The sequence below is a fragment of the Papio anubis genome, chromosome 1, assembly GCF_008728515.1.
Source record: "Papio anubis isolate 15944 chromosome 1, Panubis1.0, whole genome shotgun sequence".
In the NCBI taxonomy this organism is placed as follows: domain Eukaryota; kingdom Metazoa; phylum Chordata; class Mammalia; order Primates; family Cercopithecidae; genus Papio; species Papio anubis.
In genome coordinates this window covers 26,108,763-26,131,494 of record NC_044976.1, presented here as the reverse complement: position 1 = coordinate 26,131,494, position 22,732 = coordinate 26,108,763, and the positions used below count along the sequence as shown (strand labels likewise).

At 43.2% G+C, this 22,732-nt stretch overlaps 1 protein-coding gene across 3 annotated transcripts in view; it reads right to left on the bottom strand.

Annotated features, from left to right (window-relative positions):
- Nucleotides 1-21,999, bottom strand: part of STX12 (syntaxin 12) — a 51,702-nt gene extending 29,703 nt beyond the window's left edge. For 2 of the 3 annotated variants that reach the window (XM_003891426.4, XM_009202989.3), the window contains exons 1-3: nucleotides 21,734-21,999; nucleotides 4,507-4,576; nucleotides 550-649 (exon numbers count right to left, since the gene is read on the bottom strand). In XM_003891426.4, coding sequence (XP_003891475.2) covers nucleotides 550-649; nucleotides 4,507-4,576; nucleotides 21,734-21,851 — 288 coding nt within the window. In that variant the 5' untranslated portion in view covers nucleotides 21,852-21,999. The remainder of the gene's footprint in view (nucleotides 1-549; nucleotides 650-4,506; nucleotides 4,577-21,733) is intronic. The other variant, XM_031666081.1, reaches the window with a different exon arrangement.
- Nucleotides 22,000-22,732: the final 733 nt, after the last annotated feature.

Genomic DNA, 22,732 nt, shown 5'->3' with positions numbered 1-22,732 from the left:
CATGCCTGTAGTCACAGCTACTCAGGAGGCTGAGGGGACGGGATTGCTTGAGCCCAGAAGTGGGAGGCTGCAGTGAGCTATGATTGCACCACTGCGCTCTAGCCTGGGTGACAGAGGGAGACCCTGTTTCTAAAACAACAACAACAACATAAAAATAATAATTAAAAAAAAAAAAACCTAGGAGAAAGGAGCAAGCCTACAAACATAAAACTGCTAGCCAAACCCCAAAGAGATGTAAACGTTGAGATTCCTCTTCAGTTAACTCTATTTTATTAATATATTAATAATATGTTATTAATAATAGCAGCAGCCACCACATATTGATTACCTACTAAACGCAGGCACTTTGCCACATATGGTGCATACATTCTTTCTATTGCCCCAACAGTCACATATCCCCCACTTTATGGATAAGAAACTAAGGTGCAGAGGACATCTATCAATCTAGCACCAAAGGCCAACTTTTTTGTTGTTGTTGTTGTTCTACATACTGCCTTTCTACTAACACAAAGTCCTTTCCTATTAATAAACAAAACAGAAAATACCAACCTGTTCTGAAGTAGATAAGGGAAGGGGCAAGGACCCTAATTCTTTCAGCAATTCATTTGTTTCCTTGGCGAGCTGATTTGTAGAGTGTTGTAACTGTTGCCTAAGAGAGAAAAGATATGTTTCAGGATGTTGTCACTTCTTGAGAGGGTTATACTCAGAACCACTTTGTTCTCAAAGTGTCTCATAATGTAGGGAATGAAGGGCCATTTGAAGAAATGAGTCCCTAGATGCCCAGGTTCACAACAAAATTCCAGAAATATTACCCAGGCAAACCCACTTCAAGGTACCTTCACTGAGCAGAAACAACCTGCTTTAATAACCTGCTGAAGAAAGCACAGATTAGGAATTTTAACTCTTTGGGAAGAGAAGAAAAGCTATCAGCAGTTCTCATAAAAATATAAAAAGAACAATTGCCGCCCACACCTACATCAAGTAGTTTAAACATACTGAACTCTCTTATTATTGCCATAGTCCGCTGGCTAGAATCTAGGCACAGACAATTAGATGAAATGTGTATTAAAAGCATAGCTTCCTACCTACCCTAGGGAACAACCTCCAAAGAGCTAATCCCATGGTCTTGCTTTAAAAAGCTGGCTCTTTTCTAGCCTTATCCTTGGCTTCCTACCTGCTCTTTATACCTAACTTTCTGGCTCTTCCCTCCAAAACAAAGAAGCCCTACCTGTTAAAAATACAAAAGGAGTAAGGAGGAAGAGGAATTGAAGAGGAAAGAATATGTAATACATTAAGTGGAACTGAAAGTAGTAGAAATACAAAAAGTACTCCTTTCATTTGTGGTTTCCTCTAGTATCCAGCCATTTCTACAAAGGCTTTCTGGGACAACAGTGAAACCACATGCTATGATCTGAATGTTAGTGTCCCTGCAAAATTCATATGTTGAAATCCTAATTCCCAAGGTGATAATATTAGGAGATGGGGTCCTTTGGAGGGTGATTAGATCATGAGTGGTGCCCCCATGAACAGAATTGGTGTCCTTACGAAAAAGGCCCCAAAGAGCTGCCCTGCCTCTTCCACCAAGTGAGGACACAAGAGGAAGGCACCACCTATGAAAAGGTGGGCTCTCACCTGACTGTATCTGCCAGCACCTTGACATTGGATTTCCCAGCCTCCAGAACTATGAGAAACAAAGTTGTTGTTTCTAAACTACTCAGTTTATGGTGTTTTGTTATAGTAGCGCAAATGGGCTAACACACCACACTACTAATTATTAATGTTTTTTCTGTACTGCAAATGGGCCTCTAGGATTTAAAAAAAAGGAGTCAAAAGCAAGAGGGACTCAATCAGTGGCTTGAATATCCCAGGTAGTGCTAAAATACCCAGAGATATTTCACATTTCCCTGGAAAAAGCTCACAAATAATAGTCATTCTCTCACCTCACATTGTCTAGGGTAGGAAACAAAAAATAATGCTCGATATATATATACACATATATATGTACATACATATATAGATACATACATATATAGATATATACATAGATATATATTTTATATTTATATATGTATACATTTATATATATTATTTTATATGTATATTTTTTATACATATATATATATATATATATTTTTTTTTTTTTTTTTTTGAGACGGAGTCTTGCTCTGTCGCCAGGCTGGAGGGCGGTGGCACGATCTTGGCTCACTCCAACCTCTGCCTCCCGGGTTCAAGCAATTCTCCTGCCTCAGCCTCCTAAGCAGCTGTGACTACAGGTGCGTACCACCACACCCAGCTAATTTTTGTATATATTTTTTTTGAGACAGAGTCTTGCTCTGTCACCCAGGCTGGAGTGTAGTGACGTGATCTTAGCTCACTGCAACCTCCGCCTCCCAGGTTCAAGCGATTCCCCTGCCTTAGCCTCCCAAGTAGCTGGGACTACAGGCACGTGCCACCATGCCCGGCTAATTTTTTGTATTTTTAGTAGAGATGGGGTTTCACCATGTTAGCCAGGATGGTCTCGATCACCTGACCTCGTGATCCACGCGCCTCGGCCTCCCAAAGTGCTGGGATTACAGGTGTGAGTCACTGCTCCCAGCTTGCTCAGTACATTTTAAAGATGAAGAACAGCACTAAAAGCAGAAATGGTGCAGAAGAGGATGTGATAAAAAGAATCAGGAGTCCCTACTATCAGTCTACTATTCTCTCCCTCAGGCTCCCCTTGGGCCATTCTGATTACATTTTGCTAATAATATATATGCAGTAGTCCCTCAGTATCCATGGGGGACAGGTTCCAGGGCCTCCTCCCGCCAAATCCTTGATATAAAATTGCAAAACATTTGCATAGAACCTATACCCTTCCATATACTTTATTTATTTATTTATTTATTTATTTGAGACGGAGTTTCACTCTTGTCACCCAGGCTGGGAGTGCAATGGCGCGATATCAGCTCACTGCAACCTCTGCCTCCCAGGTTCAAGTGATTCTCCTACCTCAGCCTCCTGAGTAGCTGGGATTACAGGCATGTGCCACCATGCCAAGCTAATTTTTGTATTTTTAGTAGAGATGGGGTTTCACCATGTTCGTCAGGCTGGTCTTGAACTTCCAACCTTGGTTGATCTACCCACCTCGGCCTCCCAGAGTGCTAGAATTACAGGTATGAGCCACCACACCCGGCCTGTATACTTTATTTTTTATTTTTTTGAGACAGAGTTTCACTCTTGTTGCCCAGGCTGGAGTGCAATGGTGCAATCTCGGCTCACTGCAACCTCTGCCTCCTGGGTTCAAGCTATTTTCCTGCCTCAGCCTCCTGAGTAGCTGGGATTACAGGTGCCTGCCACCACGAGCAGCTGATTTTTGTATTATTAGTAGAAACGGGGTTTCATCATGTTGGCCAGGCTGGTCTTGAACTCCTGACCTTCCTCAGCCTCCCAAAGTGCTGGGATTACAGGCGTGAGCCACTGCACCTGGCACCCCCTTCCATATACTTTAAATCATCTCTAGATTACACTACCTAATACTGAGAGGTGAAGCCAGTTGGACTTCTGGATTGTGGGAACTCTGAGAAATTTTCTGTCTTACAAGAGGACTGTAAAATGCACCAATCAGCACTCTGCAGCTAGGACTGTAAAATGCACCAATCAGCTCTCTGTGGCTAGCTAGAGGTTTGTAAAATGGACCAATTAGCCCTCTGCAAAATGGACCAATCAGCACTCTGTAAAATGGACCAATCAGCAGGACATGGGTGGGAACAAATAAGGGAATAAAAGCTGGCCACACCAGCCAGCAGCAGCAACCTGCTCAGATCCCCTTCCATCTTGTGGAAGCTGTGTTTTGCTTTTTACAATAAATCTTGCTGCTGCTCAGTCTTTGGGTCCACACCACCTTTAAGAGCTGTAACACTCACTGCGAAGGTCTGCGGCTTCATTGTTGAAGTCAGCAAGACCAAACACCCACCAGAAGGAACCACCTCTGGACACAATACAATGTAAATACGAGGTAAATAATTGCTATACTATACTGTTTCAGTAATGACAAGGAAAAAAGTCTGTACATCTTCAGTAGAGACCTTTTTTCTGAATATTTTCTATCTGTGGTTGGTTGAACCCACAGGTGCAGAACCTACGGATATGGAAGGCTGACTGTAGTTGGAAATCCAGTTAGACTAGATCATGCGGAGTCCTACGCCAACGAGGAAGCTCATTTAGGCAGAGTTGTGAGCAGAATATAGTTTAATAGCGGTACAAATTCCCTTTTCTACTTCCTTAAATTGTTCTGCTAAACTGCCCAAGAGGAGAAAGAACCAGAGTTCAAGGACTTTGAAAGGCAGTGGAAATCACAATCCATTAATATACTTTGTTGCCCCTCTTTTAGATCCAACTATTATCTCATGACCCACCGCCTCTCATTCTGACTTCCCAGACGTGAAACCTAAGCTGCCGTGCAGCAAGGATGCTGTGTCCTCAAATGGCCCTCACAAAACCCAACCTTGTCAGGAAGTTACTCACAGATTTTCCTGTAGCTTGCTTGAGTCCTGCTTAGTTCCTAGCTGGCTCATCAAATTCTTTATCTGAGCAGCTGGGGAGATAGGAAGAAAAAGATTTATTTAAAAGAAAAATACATTCATCATGAGTACCCTACTTCTAAGATCCCTGGTCTCTTCACATTCAGAATAAGTATTAATACATGCAACTAACAGAGACCACACTATGATCAAAACCTTGACACACACATTCCTCCAAAAACTAATTATAAGGTTCACCTTTCTCCTATAGAGTAACTATGTCACTAAGTAGAAGGTGGTGGTTTTGTTTATCATCCCCCCAAAATTTGTTGTTTTCCTAGATCTCCTATTGCAATGGTTAAAAATTTCAACACCTTTAGCAGGGCCTCTAGGCCAGATATCAATTTGCAACAATAAAAAAAAAATCAAATCAAATACAATAATTTTTCTATAGCAAATATTTTTGGAAAGACAATGTATACTTATTACTAATAATGGGTTGCCACCAATTGAGCACCTCTAAGTGCCAGGCACTATATACTAAGAGCTTTGTATACATTCTGTTTTTAATTTTCACAACAGCAATCTCAAGTAGATATACTTTTTTTTTTTTTTTTTTTTCTTTCCTGAGACAGAATCTCGCTCTGTCACCCAGGCTGGAGTGCAGTGGCACGATCTTGGCTCACTGTAAGCTCCACCTCTGGGGTTCATGCTATTCTCCTGCCTCGGCCTCCTGAGTAGTTGGGACTACAGGCGCCCGCCACCACGCCCGGCTAATTTTTTTTTTATTTTTAGTAGAGACGGGGTTTCACCATGTTAGCCAGGATGGTCTCGATCTCCTGACCTTGTGATCCACCCGCCTCGGCCTCCCAAAGTCCTGGGATTATAGGCGTGAGCCACCCTTAATAGATATACTTTCATTTTGCAGGTAAGGAAGTGTATTTAGAGAGGTTGAGTACCTTATACAAGTATATACAATTAATAAGTAGCAGAGCAAAAATTCAGTGCCCAGTACATCAGATTCCAATGGTTATGTTCTTTCAACTGTGCTGTCTATCCATCATACGGTCAAATATATGGTTTTGTTCAGCCTTCTCTACCTTTTCCTAGATATTTGCTAAGACTAGGAATGGTAATGTTTGAATCCTGGATGTTTAACTCCTATCCTAAACCAAGAAAGCAGAGGTCCAGAGGAACTGATCATCTATCAAAAAGGAGGAATACTCTAATACCAGCCTACCTGGGACTCTGAACACTCCTGTCCCTTACTGATTTCTGCAACAACAATAGAGCCCTTCATTTCTTTTATGCCTTACTTTCTATTTGCTTTTTCTGGTTGCTGGTGAGGATGGGGAGATTTATTCATTCACAGAGGTTGGAAGTTTGTTACATGATTTCTTGTTTGCTTCCTTGCTTTCCAAGAGCATTCACTGTCTTCTATTACAAGTAACTGGAGTACAGAACATAGGAATAGAGTACTCACTGCCCAGAAGTAACACACTTACCATCAAGTTTCAATAGAACTTCAAGAAATAACATAACATAATGGCTCTTCCAGCCATTCAGCCTTCTTTGTGAGAGCCCTTTCTATCCTCTCTGGATTAATGCCAGTTTCACTTGTGAAACATCAGCCTGCTAAATGACTCGGTCAGTGGAAGAAAATGAGGAAACCGATGTATATTGTATAATTTGTGAATATTATAGAAACAGTATACATATAATGCTCCCATGTCCAACAAGAAAGAACCCTCACTTACTAGAATTTTGAAATTTAAAAATTAATTGTTCCAAATTCACTTTTTGGTAATGGTACTCTTTAAAAATATTTGGGGGACACAGTCATAATCTTGTCCCCAATTTGGTCACCAAGATTAGTAAAAAAGTAAGCTAAAATTTATTAAGTACCAGTTACCTTACAATACTAATGACATGCTAATAGTCCCTAAATCTGATAAGAAGCAACGATTAGGCAAAAATCTTCTAACTGATTGATGGGTGCTTCTATTCCTAAACAGAAATGGAACAACTCAGTCCTTAGTAGTAAATACAAGCTATTTCTCCCTAGCCAAAATTACTGCATTGTTGGAGATACAAAGCAAACATTTCCAGAGTCAAGTATATATAGGGTGGTAGCACTTCAGATTATGATTTCATCTTATTTTGAGACCATGTTTTCCTAACAAAAATGTAATTCCCATTTTATAACAGAAATATAGGATTCACTTAATTCAAAATTTGCCTTTTGACAAGACTTCTCTAAAAGATATCTGTTTTACTAAGTGAGGGTTACCTATAGCTCAGTGGTTCCATGGTTCTAATTATAAGCACTATAATTATTGCATTCTGCTAAGATAGCATTATGTGTGACAACCACTTTTCTTCATCACTAACATGTGGTATGTCCTTCCTATCTAAGTCAAATAGGAATCAGGATACCACTAAAGCTATTAACTGGACAGCCATAAAAATAATGTATGAAAGAGGGCATGGATTTTCATTTACTGAGCATCTACTATGATGTACTAGACACTGGGTTTGACAAGCATTAACTTATTTGACTCCAACAATCCTTTAAGTAAGCATTATTATTCCATCGTTGCTTATGAGCACAATGAGGCTCGTGAGAGTTAACAGAACTCATTCAGTCAGTCATTCATTCAGAGTAGAGGACCTACTCTACGCTATTCCATGTCCTAGAAGACACTTGCCTTCGAGAGTCTTCTAAGGAAAAGAGATAGGCAATAAACATATCAGGTAGTGATAAGTTATATAAAGAGAAATAAATTCAGGTAAGGGCTGAAGTGACAGCGGTGGGCATACTAGTTATACAGAGTGGTCAGAGTATAAAGAGAAATAAATTCAGGTAAGGGTTGAAGTGACAGTGGTGAGTAGAGGATACTAGTTATATACGGTGGTCAGAGAGACCTCTCTGATAAGGTGACACTGAGCAGAGATCCAAAGTGAAAGATCAAGCCACACAGCTATCTTGGGGAGAAGCATTCTAGGAGAAGAGAGTAATCAGTACAAAGTCCCCAAAGCAAGGGTGCTTGATGTGATGGAGGCCAGGGTGGCTAGAGTAGAGTAAGCAAGAGACAGTAAAGAGGTGGCCAAGAAGGTAGTAGGGACCCAGATTGTATAGGGCCTTGCAAACAATTATGAGGACTTTGAATTTTAATGAAATGGGAAATCACTGGTAAGTTTTGAGCAGAGTGTCATTACAAGCAGAATTCAAACCCAGGGCTAACTCCAGTGGAATGTGCCACATTACATTCTCTCAAAAGGCTGACTCTTACAGGAAAAAGAATGTAGTCACACAGGGCAGTCATAGATTTCCCAGTGTTCCACTTAGCCCCACCCTACTTATCTGATACCTCCCTAACTTAATAGCTCTCTGCTCCAGATAGGCTGATGTCCTTCATCTAACCTGCTCCCTTCTCCAGCTCCCTGGTACCTATGGGAATACTCCTCCGTACTCACTAGAGTCCAGCAGAGTGCCAGGCACCCAGGTGATACATAATTAATTATTGATTAATTGAATTAGCCTCCCTTTTACATTCTGGCAAGCTCTTTGAGGCAGAAGATATGAATGAAGAATATAAGCTAGGAATAATGAGGCCTGAAATCTAAGCCAGACTTGACGACTAACTAGATGCATGTCACTAAGCAAGTCATTTCTTTTGACTGGGTCTCTTTTTCACCAATTATAGATGATATTCAGATTTCACTGACATTTACTGAATACTTAAACCATTTGTGTAAGGTTTTTATTTTCTCTCATTAAATCCTTACAACTATGTGAGAACTAAATGATCTCTAAGTACTCCCACCACTGCTCAATTCCAAAATTCAGTAACAGTGAAATAGCTCCAGTCGCAGAATTATGCTGTGTAACCAATGAGTACTTTTGCAACCCAGAGGTTTGGCTTAGAAAGGTTCCACCTGTGACTTTCTTAACTTTGTAAATGCAAGGTACAAACAGGACTGGACTGACTATATGCCTCTAGAAGGCAGGGACCGCATTCTACTCATTTTTGTGTATGTATAACTCCTCCCAACACACACACACCCATCCAGAAAATAGTTGAATATATGATGACACATAAAGGTAGACCTGACAAAAAAAGTCAAGGAAATAGGTCTCGTCTTACTGACTGTCTTTAAAAAGTAGAGCATTCCTTGGAAACTTTAGAAGTATGCTAAAGTTATTAATCATCTATCAAAATTTATTAAATAAGCTACAGAGCTATGGGAATTTTATAGAATATGAAAAAAATCAATTAATAATCAGCTGTTCTGTGTGTATCTCAGTGGAGAACTCTTCTTCATCTAGACTTTTCTGATTTCCTTTGTTGGGATGACCTGAATTTGGGGGGTAGAGATAGGGAGGGGTTGAGGAAGTGGGGGTGTTGGGGACATTATAGGGTCATTTGCTAGCTAAGCACCAGAACGAATCTAAGCCTTAACACTTTCTAAATTCCTAAATATTAAGATATTTTCTTTAAATTTTTGAGCAAGACTCAGGTATCAGACACCCTAAAAAACTCAAATCATAAGGACAACAGTGTCATAGTTTACTGGAACCCAGAGAAGCAGACCTTTTTGTATATTGCCCTCTATAATCACCAACACCAGGGATTTGTTCAAAACTAGTAACTCAGTGACTCATGTATTGTACATCTAAGAGATGTATCCTTCAGTAAACCTAAAGTACACAAAGGAATAATATGTTTACACATACATTTATTTGCCCTTGAGCATACTTAAAATATCAAAAGAAAAGTGAGGCCAGGCAAAGTGGCTCACACTTACAATCCCAACACTTTGGGAGGCCAAGGTGGGCAGATCACTTGAGGCCAGGGGTTCAAGACCAACCTAGGCAACATAGTGAGAACTGCCTCTACAAAAAATTTAAAAATTAGCCAAGCATGGTGGCGCATGCCTGTAGTCCTGGTTACTCAAGAGGCTGAGAGAGGAGGATCACTCTAGCCCAGGAGTTTGAGGCTGCAGTGAGCTATGATCATGCCTCTGCACTCCAGCCTAAGTGACAGAGCAAGACTCTGTCTCAAAAAATAGACAAATGAATAAAAATTTAAAAAGTAAAGTGACATTTTTTTCTTTTGAGACAGAGTTTCGCTCTTGTTGCCCAGGCTGGAGTGCAATGGTGCGATCTCAGCTCACCACAACCTCTGCCTCCCAGGTTCAAGTGATTCTCCTGCCTCACCTTCCCGAGTAGCTGGGATTAGAGGTATGTGCCACGACGCCTGGCTAACTTTTTGTATTTTTAGTAGAGATGGGGTTTCTCCTTGTTGGTCAGCCTAGTCTCAAACTCCTGACCTCAGGTGATCCACCTGCCTCAGCCTCCCAAAGTGCTGGGATTATAGGCCACTGTGCTTGGTCAAGTGATGCTTTTTGGAAATATTTTTACCAGGATGAGTTGAATCTTCTGGCTAACTTGGTTAATGAGAAAACTCCTTTTCCAAGCATCCTAGTAAATGAAGGTTTTATGTTAGATCGATGTGCTATAACTTTTTGGAGGAAAATAATTGGTTTTTTCCTATGAAATGTTACATAATCCTAGAAACCAGATGACTAGGCCAAAGGTAAAGACAAGTCCTTCAGTTCTGTGTAAGCAATTTTGTTCTTTATAAAACTAGGACTCTGCTGGGCATGGTGGCTCACGCCTGTAATTCCAGCACTTTGGGAGGTCAAGGTGGGCAGATCACCTGAGGTCAGGAGTTTTGAGACCAGGCTGGCCAACGTGGCAAAACCCTGTCTTTACTACAAATGCAAAAATTAGCCAGGCATGGTGGCACATGCCTGTAGTCTCAGCTACTCAGGAGGCTGAGGCAGGAGAATCGCTTGAACCCGGGAGCGGAGGTTGCACTAAGCTGAGATCATGCCACTGCACTCCAGCCTTGGTAACAGAGCGTGACATCTCAAAAACAAAACAAAATAAAACAAAAAAACAACTAGGACTCAATTTCTCCTATCACTGACCTCTCATTTTAAAAAAGCATATCCTGGCTAAAACTTTTAAAAGAGTATGAAGCAAATCAATTTGTTATACATTACAGCTAACATCCACACTAGGAACTACTCTAAACTGAAAACTCCTTATTGCTTTTAGCTGATATTGGGAGAATCTGAATCTCCAAATGAACCTTCATCCAAAGCAAAGTCAAAGCAAAGTCAAATTATATTGAAAGTAACTATCATCAGAGGTTGGAAAAAGATTTCTCTTCATTTAACAGGATCTAATGCTCTAATTCAGTATTTTAAAAAACAAACAAATTCAACAACAAAAAAACATTATTTACACCAAATGAGAAAACGATAGCCGATGTGGTGATTATAAAATGAAGTCATCTCGGTGTTTTACTCTGAAAATTGTGTTTACATTCTGTTTTTTTTTTTTTTTTTTTTTTGAGATGGAGTCTCGCTCTGTCGCCCAGGCTGGAGTGCAGTGGCCAGATCTCAGCTCACTGCAAACTCTGCCTCCCAGGTTTACGCCATTCTCCTGCCTCAGCCTCCCAAGTAGCTGGGACTACAGGCGCCCGCCACCTCGCCCGGCTAGTTTTTTGTATTTTTTAATAGAGATGTGGTTTCACCGTGTTAGCCAGGATGGTCTCAATCTCCTAACCTCGTGATCTGCCTGTCTTGGCCTCCCAAAGTGCTGGGATTACAGGCTTGAGCCACCGTGCCCAGCCTACATTCTGCTTTTATATCACTACAGTGAAAATTACCTTTTTAAAAAAATGTTTTGTTTTTTTGAGACAGAGTTTTGCTGTTGTTGCCCAGGCTGGAGTACAATGGTGCAGTCTCAGCTCACTGCAACCTCCGCCTCCCGGGTTCAAGCGATTCTCCTGTCTCAGCCTCCCAAGTAGCTGGGATTACAGATGCCCACCACCATGCCCTGCTAATTTTTGTATTCTTAGTGGAGACAGGGTTTCACCATGTTGGTCAGGCTGGTCTCAATCTCCTGACCTCAGGTGATCCGCCCACCTTGGCCTCCCAAAGTGCTGGAATTACAGGTGTGAGTCACCGTGTCCCTCAACCTGACTTTAAAAAATAGCCACTGTGCCGGGCGCGGTGGCTCAAGCCTGTAATCCCAGCACTTTGGGAGGCCGAGGCGGGTGGATCACGAGGTCAGGAGATCGAGACCATCCTGGCTAACATGGTGAAACCCCATCTCTACTAAAAATACAAAAAACTAGCCGGGCGTGGTGGCGGGCGCCTGTAGTCCCAGCTACTCGGAGGCTGAGGCGGGAGAATGGCGTGAACCCGGGAGGTGGAGCTTGCAGTGAGCCGAGATCGCGCCACTGCACTCCAGCCTGGGCGACAGAGCAAGACTCCGTCTCAAAAAAAAAAAAAAAAAAAAAAATAGCCACTGTACTATAACAGTAAAGTTCTAGACTAAAGTGAAAATGGATACTAAATATCAAAGGTATAATTTCCCTTTAATCATACCAGTTTCAGAATATTCAACGGTTAACAGCATAGCTCTGAATTAAGACTGCCTATATGGCCAGGCATGGTGGTTCATGCCTGTAATCCCAGCACTTTGGGAGGCCAAGGTGGGAGGATCACTTGAACCCAGGAGTTTGACACCAGCCTGGGCAACAAAGTGAGCCAGTCTCTATAAAAAATTTAAAAATTACTTGGATGTGGTGGTGCATGCCTGTAGTCCTAGCTACTTGGAAGGTGGAGGTGGGGGGATCCCTTGAGTTCAAGGTTGCAGTGACCTATGATGGCACCACTGTACTACTGGCACATCCTGGGTGACAGAGCAAGACCCTGTCTCAAAAAACAAAAAACAAAAAACAAAAAGCAAACAAACAAACAAAAACACTGCTTATGTCTATGCTTGTCCTGGTCCCGCTACTTCCTGGCAGAGTGATCTTGAGTAAAAGGCTCCATTCCTCTATGCCTTAGTTTCCTTGCCTAAAAAATGAAAATAATAAGAGAATCTTCATATGGTCATTGTGAGGATGAAATGAGATGATACGAAGCTAAATTTAGAACAATGTCTTGCACATAAAAGCACTCAATTAAAGATAGCTATTATTATCAAACGCAAGACCAAGAAAAATGTACTTAGCAGTGATAAAATCAATTAAGTACATATTGAATGCCAACTATATATCCAATGTTGTTCCAGGCACTGTGGCTAAAGATAAATGTATAGGGCCGGGCGCGGTGGCTCAAGCCTGTAATCCCAGCACTTTGGGAGGCCGAGACGGGCGGATCACGAGGTCAGGAGATCGAGACCATCCTGGCTAACACGGTGAAACCCCGTCTCTACTAAAAAATACAAAAAAACTAGCCGGGCGAGGTGGCGGGCGCCTGTAGTCCCAGCTACTTGGGAGGCTGAGGCAGGAGAATGGCGTAAACCCAGGAGGCGGAGCTTGCAGTGAGCTGAGATCCGGCCACTGCACTCCAGCCTGGGCGACAGAGCGAGACTCCGTCTCAAAAAAAAAAAAAAAAAAAAAAAAGATAAATGTATAATGCACGGTCTCCACAAAACTAACTGTGATCTCTCTGCTTGGGGTGACAATGTCAAAAAGCTTGAATTAATTAAAAAATATATAACATAAGTGCTAAACTGTGAGGGAAAATTGCTTGTAATATAGATTCAAAGGAAAAACACCAAAATGAGAGCTAACATTTCTTAAGCACTTACTATGTAGCAGGTACTGTACATGAATTATCTCATTTAATCATCACAACCCTATGAAATAGGTATTATTAACTCCATTTTAACAATGAGGAAACTCAGAAATAGGTAAAGCAATGTGTTTACACAGCTAGTAAGAAGCAGATCTAGGATTCAAATCCTGGCAATATGACTCCTGAGTCTGCCTACCTAACTATTAAACTATAGTGGGGCAAGGAATTCAACAAGTATTAATAATGTCGCCATTGGGGCTGGGCATGGTGGCTCACACCTGTAACCCCAGCACTTTGGGAGGCTGCTGTGGGCAAATCACCTGAGGTCAGGAGTTCGAGACCAGCTTGGTCAACATGGTGAAACCTTGTCTCTACTAAAAAGACAAAAATTAGCTGGGTGTGGTGGCACGAGCCTGTAATCCCAGCTACTCAGGAGGCTGAGGCATGAGAATTGCTTAACCCAGGGAGGCGGAGGTTGCAGTGAGCTGAGATTGCACCACTGCACTCCAGCCTGGGCGACAGAGTGAGACTCCATCTCAAAATAATAAAAATAATAACGTCACCATTTACTGAATGCCTACTATGTGCCAGGTAGTATACTAGACACTTTCAAACATCCCCCCCTTTTTTTTTCTGAGACAGGGTCTCACTCTGTCACCCAGGCTGCAGTGCAGTGGCGCAATCTCAGCTCACTGCAACCTCCGCAGTGACGTGATCTCGGCTCTCTGCTACCTCTGCTTCCCAGGCTCAAGCGATCTGCCCACCTCACCCTCCCAAGTAGCTGTGACTACAGGTGTGCACCACCAGACCCAGCTAATTTTTTCTTTTTGGTAGAGCCAGGGTTTCGCCAAGTTACCCAGGCTCGTCTCAAACTTCTGAGCTCAAGAGATCCACTCGCCTCAGCCTCCCAAAGTGCAGGGATTACAGGTGTGAGCCACTACACCCAGCCTCAAACATCCCTTTTTAATAATTTCACTCATTTTATAAATGGTGTTACACACGGACACGGAAAGGGAAAATAACCTGCTCGAGGTTAATACACGGAAGAGGAGGGATTCAGTCACAGATGTGCTCACCCTGCAGAGTCCATGATCTTTCTGACTTCACTTTATCTTTCAAAAGCAAAGGAAGGCTGGGTGCCTGTAATCCCAGCACTCTGGGAGGCCAAGGCGGGTAGATCACCTGAGGTCAGGAGTTCAAGACCAGCCTGGCCAACATGGTGAAACCCTGTCTCTACTAAAAATACCAAAATTAGTCAGGCGTGGTAGTGCACGCCTATAATCCCAGCTACTGGGGAGGCTGAGGCAGGAGAATCACTTGAATCCAGGAGGCGGAAGTTGCAGTGAGCCAAGATCGTCCCACTGCACTCGAGCCTGGGAAACAGAGCAAGACTCCATCTCAAAAAAAAATGCAAAGAAAAACTTAGTTGCTATGAGCAGGACTTATGCACAACTGAGAGGATTTATATAATTTAGATAGCCAATGAGGTAGGGAGAGAAAATATACTAAAAAAAGGAGGAACCAAAGGCCAGGCACAGTGGCTCACGCCTGTAATCCCAGCACTTTGGGTGGCTGAGGTGGGCGGATCACCTGAGGTTGGGAGTTCGAGACCAGCCTGATCAACATGGAGAAACCTGGTCTCTACTAAAAATATAAAATTAGCTGGGCGTCGTGGCACATTCCTATAATCCCAGCTACTAGGGAGGCTGAGGTAGGAGAATCGCTTGAACCTGGGAGGCGGAGGTTGTGGTGAGCCAAGATTGCACCACTGCACTTCAGCCTCGGCTGTTAACAACAGCTAAACTCCATCTCAAAAAAAAAAAAAAAAGGAGGAACCAAATGAGCAAAATATAAACCGAAAGATAGAGTTGAGGACGTAAAGACAATAGCCTTCCTAGCAAAGAGTAAGGAAGAGTAGAAAATATGGCTAATTTGGGTTAAGATCGCAGGGAGTGAAAGCAAAGTGGAATATTAAGATCTGATTCAGGCCGAGCGTGGTGGTTCATACCTGTAATCCCAGTACTTTGGGAGGCCGAGATGGGCAGATCACCTGAGGTCAGGAGTTCAAGACCAGCCTGGCCAACATGGTGAAACCCTGTCTCTACTAAAAATACAAAAATTAGCTGGGTGTGGTGGCAGGCGCCTGTAATCCCAGTTACTCAGGAGGCTGAAGCAGGAGAAATGCTTGAACCCAGGAGGTGGAGGTTACAGTGAGCCAAGATCACACCATGGCACTCCAGCCTGGGTGACAAAGTGAGACTCTGGCTCAAAAAAAAAAAAACCACAAAACAAAACATCTGATTCAGTAGACAACAGAGAGCCACCTCAGGCTCTTGAGGAAGTGAGCAGTATAATAAAAACAGGACTTTAGACATAGTGCTGATAGCATTATCAGTATAAACTAGAATGGGGCGAGACCATAATCAGAGACACTATGAATATGCTGCTGAAATACAGATGTTGAGCTGATGAAGACTTACGAGGACGGCAAAGAAACATAAAAAGTAAGGGGCAAACATGAAAATAACTTTGAAAGTAGAACCCCAAGGATTTCATAATAATCAATTTAAAAGTTAAACTCTTCTTGCTTTGGGAGACTGAGGTAGGAGGATGGCTTGAGGTCAGGAATTCAAGACCAGCCTGGGCAACAGAGCGAGACCCCTGTCTCTAAAAAACTTTTACAACTTGTCAGGCGCAGTGCCACATGCCTGTAGTCCTAGCTACTTGGGAGACTCAAGTAGGCGGATCGCTGAAGCCCAAGAGTTTGAGGTTACAGTGGGCTACGACTGCACCACTGCATTCCAGCCTGGGTGACACGGTGAGACCTCCACTCTTCTTATTCTGTTAGTAAACAAGATCACATCGATAGCAACATAAACAACAGAAATGCTGCTGGGTTTTTTGTTGTTGTTGTTGTTTTGTTTTTTTCTGAGATGGAATCTCACTCTGTCGCCCAGGCTGGAGTGCAATAGAGCGATCTTGGTCTTGGCTCACTGCAACCTCTGCCTCCCCGGTTCAAGCAATTCTCCTGCCTGGGCCTCCCGGGTAGCTGGGACTACAGGCGCCCACCATCACGCCCGGCTAACCTTTTGATTTTTAGTAGAGGCGGGGTTTTGTCATGTTGGCCAGGCCGGTCTCGAATGCCCGACCTCAGGTGATCCGACTGCCTCGGCCTCCCAAAGTGCTGGGATTACAGGCGTGAGACACCGCGCCCGGCCAGAAATGCTGTTCTTCAATCCCTTCAGAGTTAACTTTGAGGTTAATAGGTTTTTAGCTATATCTGCCTCAGCAATACTCGCCCAGACACTTCGTTCCACAGTAAGTCAAGTATTTTTCCTCTGTACCCAACGCATACTGATAACCACCACTTGTACCAGGCAGCCACCCTTAGCTGTACCTGTAACAACCCACGCAGTGAGCTGCCTTATCTCAGGCTGGAGGTGCTCAGCAATTCCAACCCCACATCTGTGGCTCAACAGTTTAGAAAAAAGAATAACTGTTCTCTCAAACTTTTAATGGGTACAAGTCCTTGCAGGACTGTAAGGGGGTGTGGGTATATGTATGTCTGTGAGCTCACATTCTAAGGGTATATTTGGGTGTGCTGGTCTCTTGGCAAGGTTTGGGGATAGGTACTAGCTTGATAACTGAGTAGATGCAATGTCATCCCATCAATTTCGGACATCCCATTTCTCCCCAAACAATTCCAAGGGAAGAATTCCTTTTTTTTTTTTTTGAGACGGGAGTCTTGCTCTGTCATCCAGACCTGAGTGCAGTGGCACGATCTTGGCTCACTGCAACCTCCGCCTCCTGGCTTCAAGCAATTCTCCAGCTTCAGCCTCCCGAGTAGCTGGGATTACAGGCATGCATCACCACGCCTGGCTAATTTTTTTGTATTTTTAATAGAAACAGGGTTTCACAATGTTGGCCAGGCTGGCCTCAAACTCCTTGTGATCCGCCTGCCTCAGTCTCCCAAAGTGCTGGGATTACAGGCGTGAGCCACCATGCTTGGCCTGGAAGAATTTCAGCTCACACTGCCTAGGGTCACACGATATGGTATGTACCACACAGTACAAGGGGAAAGAGGCAGGAAGAGTTCCAAAATGGTAGAAATGCCTCATTCATTCAAATCAATTTGATACAATTTATTGTGCATCAAGATCCTATAAAATATGATCCCTGGTTACCTTTCTGGCCTCTTTCCCTATTCTGCCTCCTTTTTCTAACTGTGCTCCAGCCACACGAGCCTCCTTGCTCTTCTTTGAACACATCAAAGTATTTGCTCTTGCCCTATACCTAGAACGCCTTTCCCAACTACTCACACAGCTCTCTCGCTCACTTCATTCACATGTCTACTCAGTCAAATGTTACCTCCTCAGAGAGGTCTTCCTTGATCAACTAAAATAGTGCACCCACCCTCCCTCTTCCCTGACTCTCTATCTACTTACCCTGCTTTTTCTTCATAGCATTTATTATTACTTGACATTATTTATATGTGTGTGTACATATGTGTGTATACATACCCCTCCACACACAAATACACATACATATGCAATGAGGGAAGGGATTTTACCTCTTGTTCATTGCTTTACCCCAGCACATAGCAGGAGTTCCAGGAATATTTGTTGCATAGTGGATCAATGAATCTTTCATATGTTTGGGACTGAGATAAGTACTGGAAATACAAAGATGAATAAGTCATGCCCCTTGACTCAAAGGAGCTAACAAACTGATGGAGGAGATGAACACACCACAAGAAGAGAAAGCACCACGGCTTCAGCTATTTCCCTCACAGAGTGTCCTCTGGAGAGTGAAAAAACAAGTTATTTGCATACTTGTAAACCTGAAGTGTTAACTGCTATAGCACTGTTATTGATTTATTTATTTTTAATTTTATTTATTTATTTAGAGACAAAATATTACTCTGTCACCCAGGCTGGAGTACAGTGGCATAATCACAGCTCACTGCAGCCTCCAAATCCTGGGCTCAAGAGAGTCTCCAGCCTCAGCCTCCTAAGTAGCTAGGACTACAGGCACATGCTACCACATCTGGCTAATTAAAAAAATTTTTTTTTAGAGATGAGGTCTCGCTATATTGTCCAAGCTAATCTCAAACTCCTGGCCTCAAGTAATCCTCCCTCCTCGGCCTCCTAAAGTGCTGGGATTACAGGTGTGAGCCACTGAGCACAGCCCAGAACTGTAATATTAATAAAAAGTTATAAAAGACAAATTGCTGGTCATAAGAGACAGACCTAGTTTCAAATTCAGATATTGTCATTTGTTAGCAGGGCAATTACTTAACCTTTATAGTTTGTTTCCTAATACATAACATGGAAATGATCCTGGTGCTTCAGAGTTGTTATAAGATAATGCATATAAAGCACTTTTCATACTGCCTGGAACACAGTATGTACTCAAACGTTAGCTATTAATATTACTAACAGTTGACTTAAATGATCCCCTTGGGGCCAATGCCCAATCAATAGCTAAATCTTACCAATTCTATCACCAAGGAAACCTCTCCTATCGTTTCCTTTCTCTTCATGTTCACAGCCCTAACTGGTATCTCTGATTCCAGTCTCTCTCCCTTTGAATTCAACTCACACTTTCCTAAAGAATTAAATCCAAGCCCCTTAGCTTAGCATTTAACGTCCTTCATGTTTGGGCCCCAATTTACCTTTCAATCCTTTTTTTCCCACTACTTTCTGGAATCCACCACTCTAGCCAAATTAAACTACTCTTCTAGATATACCCTATGCTTCCCCACTATGATGCCTGTTCATTTTATTCCCTCCTGGAATGCTCTTCTCTTTACCTTCAAAGGTCCAAATCTTTCCATCCTCTTTCCAGACATAACTGAAATGCCATAATGCCTTCTCAATTAAAAACAATCTCTCTCTCCCCAGAATACCTTCATGTTATTTATATGTCTTTTATAGCACCAATCCCTTTTAACTTTATATTTTGTTTATGTACTCTGCAGGTTCTCTGTTGAAAGATCCATGCCAGTTCTTACACTTACTACATACTCAAATAAATGTATGTTGAAGGCTAGGCATTGGGGCTCATATGTGTAATCCTGGCCTATTGGGAGGCCAAGGTGGGTGGATCACTTGAGAACAGGAGTTCAGGACCAGCCTGGACAACATGGTGAAACTCCATCTCTACAAAAAATATAAAAATTAGCCAGGCATGGGCCAGGCGCAGTGGCTCATGCCTGTATTCCCAGCACTTTGGGAGGCCAAGGCAGGCGAATCACGAGGTCAGGAGATCGAGACCATCCTGGCTAATACGGTGAAACCCCGTCTCCACTAAAAATACAAAAAATTAGCCGGGTGTGGTGGTGGGCGCCTGTAGTCCCAGCTACTCAGGAGGCTGAGGCAGGAGAATGGTGTGAATCCAGGAGGCGGGGCTTGCAGTGAGCGGAGATTGTGCCACTGCACTCCAGCCTGGGCGACACAGCAAGACTCCATTTCAAAAAAAAAAAAAAAAATTAGCCGGGCATGGTGGTGCACACCTGTAGTCCCAGCTACTTGTAGGGCTGAGACAGGAGGACTGCTTGAGCCAGGGAAGTTGAGGCTGCAGTGAGCTGAGATCATGCCACTGCACTCCAGCCTGGGTGATAGAGTGAGACCCTGTCTCAAAATAAAAATTTAAATGTAAATTTAAAAATGTATGTCGGATCTACCTTTGGGAGTATTCTGATTTTTTATATACATATATATATCAGCATGTATATAATATTCATTCAACATGTATCCATCTATCCATCTTCATGTGTATATTATATATTAAATATATATGATATATATAACATTGAATACATGTTGAATGAATATTTTGCAAATAGATATTAAAATCAGATTTAGCTTCAACAAGAAAATTTCAGCCTTGAACTAGAATTTTCTGATCTAACCTGTATTACAGCTCCTTCACAAAAGGAAACTGGAACAAAAAGTACTACACTTTCTAACCAGTGGTCATATTATTTTTTTTTAGTTCTGGATTTTAAGAGGTCACATACCCTTCCTTTCACTTCCAGAGTCTCAATTGCTTTTGATCAGAAACTTCTCAAACTCTACAATATACATTTAGATTTAAAAGCAAAGTGAGCCTGGGCAACATAGTGAGACCCCATTCCTACAAAAAATTTAAAAATTAGCCTGGCATGGTAGATGCATCCTTGTAGTCCTCGCGACTCAGCAAGCTGATCAGGAATTCAAGGTTATAGTGAGCTAGGATCGCTCTACTTCACTCAGATCACTGCACTCTGCCTGGGTGACAGAGCTAGACTCTGTCTCTTAAAAACAAATTTAAAATATTTAATTTTTTAAAATTAAAAAAATTAGGCTGGGCACAGTGGCTCACGCCTGTAATCCCAGCACTTTGGGAGGCTGAGGTGGGAGAAGTGCTTGTGCCCAGGGGTTTGAGACCAGCCTGGCCAACACAGCAAGACTTCATCTCTACAAAAAAGAAAAATTTTTTAAAGTTTAAAAACTAAAGCAAAGTGATATTATTTAAAATACAGAATTGTAATTCAGGACTAACTAGTTCTACCTATTAACAGAGTACACCAAGCTCACAAAACACAATAGTAAACAATAAGGATGATGACCACTATTCTTTCCAAGTAAAGCTGTTGCTGATCTCCTGTTTATAAGGCTCCAAGATGATTTTCAAGCCCAAGAAACACCCTGTATTTGACTCATTCAGCTACAGTTTCACTCAGACCCTAATGGGGAGGAGGGAGTTTTAAGACAAGCAATACCATTCTGAATTCCACCAACAACTCTACCATGCATTACTTGCTCTGTGGTTGTGGCTAAGTCTCTTAGCTTCCCTGTGTACCAGATTTGTTCAAGAGCAGCTAAGTAGGGAAGGAAAACAAAAGCCTCATCTGCCTGAAATCCAAAAATACACCCCAATGCTTTGTTACAAAAGACAAAATAATGTAAGTTGAAATGTTGCTGGTGAATTATCTTTATTAAAACAGAAGTCCTCCCACCTCTCAAATACCAGTCATTGTGTCTGATTTCCGAATTCATTACAGGAAGAACTGTGTATGAAGTCATCCAAACACATGCACTCTCCACTTCCCTTAATTGAAAGTTGCTGATTTCCGAGGAGCCAGGGGCTGAGCAGAATGTAAACCTAAAGCCTAAATCAGTAAACAACCCCATCCAAACTGGCCTAAGAGGAAAGCGAGGTGGGTGGGGAGGAAGGTGGATGACAGGAGAAACTCGGCTGACCACTGCGCCAAGTCAACGCACTCACAGCTCTCGAGATGACACACACTCCCCTTCCCACCCTCGGGCTGTTTTGGTCCCAGCACCGTGGGGGCAGAACTCCAGAGAAGCAGCTCAAGCTTCAGCTGGGGCCGGGGACCCTCGGGCAGCACGGGCCTGACAGACTGGGGGAGGCAAGCCCACCGCCCCCAGGGTGGACAGCCCGAGACAGCCCCAGGTGTGGCCTCGGCCGTAGCCCCAGCCAGGCTCCGCGACCCGGCAGTCTCACCCAGGCCTGTCCCGGGGACAGCTCCCGCCCCCCAGCTCGGTACCCCGGCTCACTGGCTTGGCTGATCCGCTGGATGTTGCTGCTGCACGTCTGGATGATGCTGCTGAAGTCCCGGAGCTGGGGCCCCGAGGGCCCCGGGTTCCGGTACATATCTAAGGGACCGTATGACATGACGAGGAGCTGAGACCTGCTCGCCCTACACCACTCTCCCACCGGAAGCAGCCGCCAGCTGGGACCCGCAGGCTGACGGAGAAACTGGGAAGAGCAAGGGCGGGGAAGAAGCTAAGGCTGCGTGCGCACTAGTCCCGCCCCCACGCAGCGCGCACGCGTCCTCCCCGCCCCGGTTCAAAGTGCGCAGGCGCCGCTGGGACTGGGGCTGGGACTGTAGTTTAGAGACAGGACTGCCGCGGGCTTGGGGGTTGCGGGGCGGAGAGATGACGTCACCTAGTTGGGGCTGAGATTGGATGAGCTTGGGTGGAGGTGTTGTTTCTCGCCAGGGCACATTGACAAGAGGCAAGAATTTTCGATTTGCATAAAACTGTACCAGATGATCTCAGCCCTTACATCCTATTCTGTTTTGAGAATTCAGGCCCAAATATGGGAGTATTCAACGTTGAAACTCAGACCAGGAACCAAATCGTAACCCGAAATTCCTCTCTACTTCCATCCCCAGGGCTTTGGTAGTATTTGGGGTTTCCAAACCGCTTTCATTTCTCCCTCCACCCCTCTTCTAATCTAAACAATAAAATAATAATGTTTATTAAGCACATACTATGTGTGAATCCTCACCGCAATTCACTTGTTCATAAGATTTTTCACAGCAAGGGACGATGCTCTATCTACATTTTTATCATTAGAATAGATAACGGAGAGTCGGTTTTTTAAATATTGAAGTAAAGTAACTCATCAATGTTAGCATTATTATTTTCCCTATTACCGATGAGAAAATTAAGACCAGCGAGGTTACTTCGCCTTGCTGAAGTTTGACTGCAAAACCCAAACGCTAAGCTGACTCTCTCCTCACCTCGCTACTTCTCTAAAATTCATTCTCA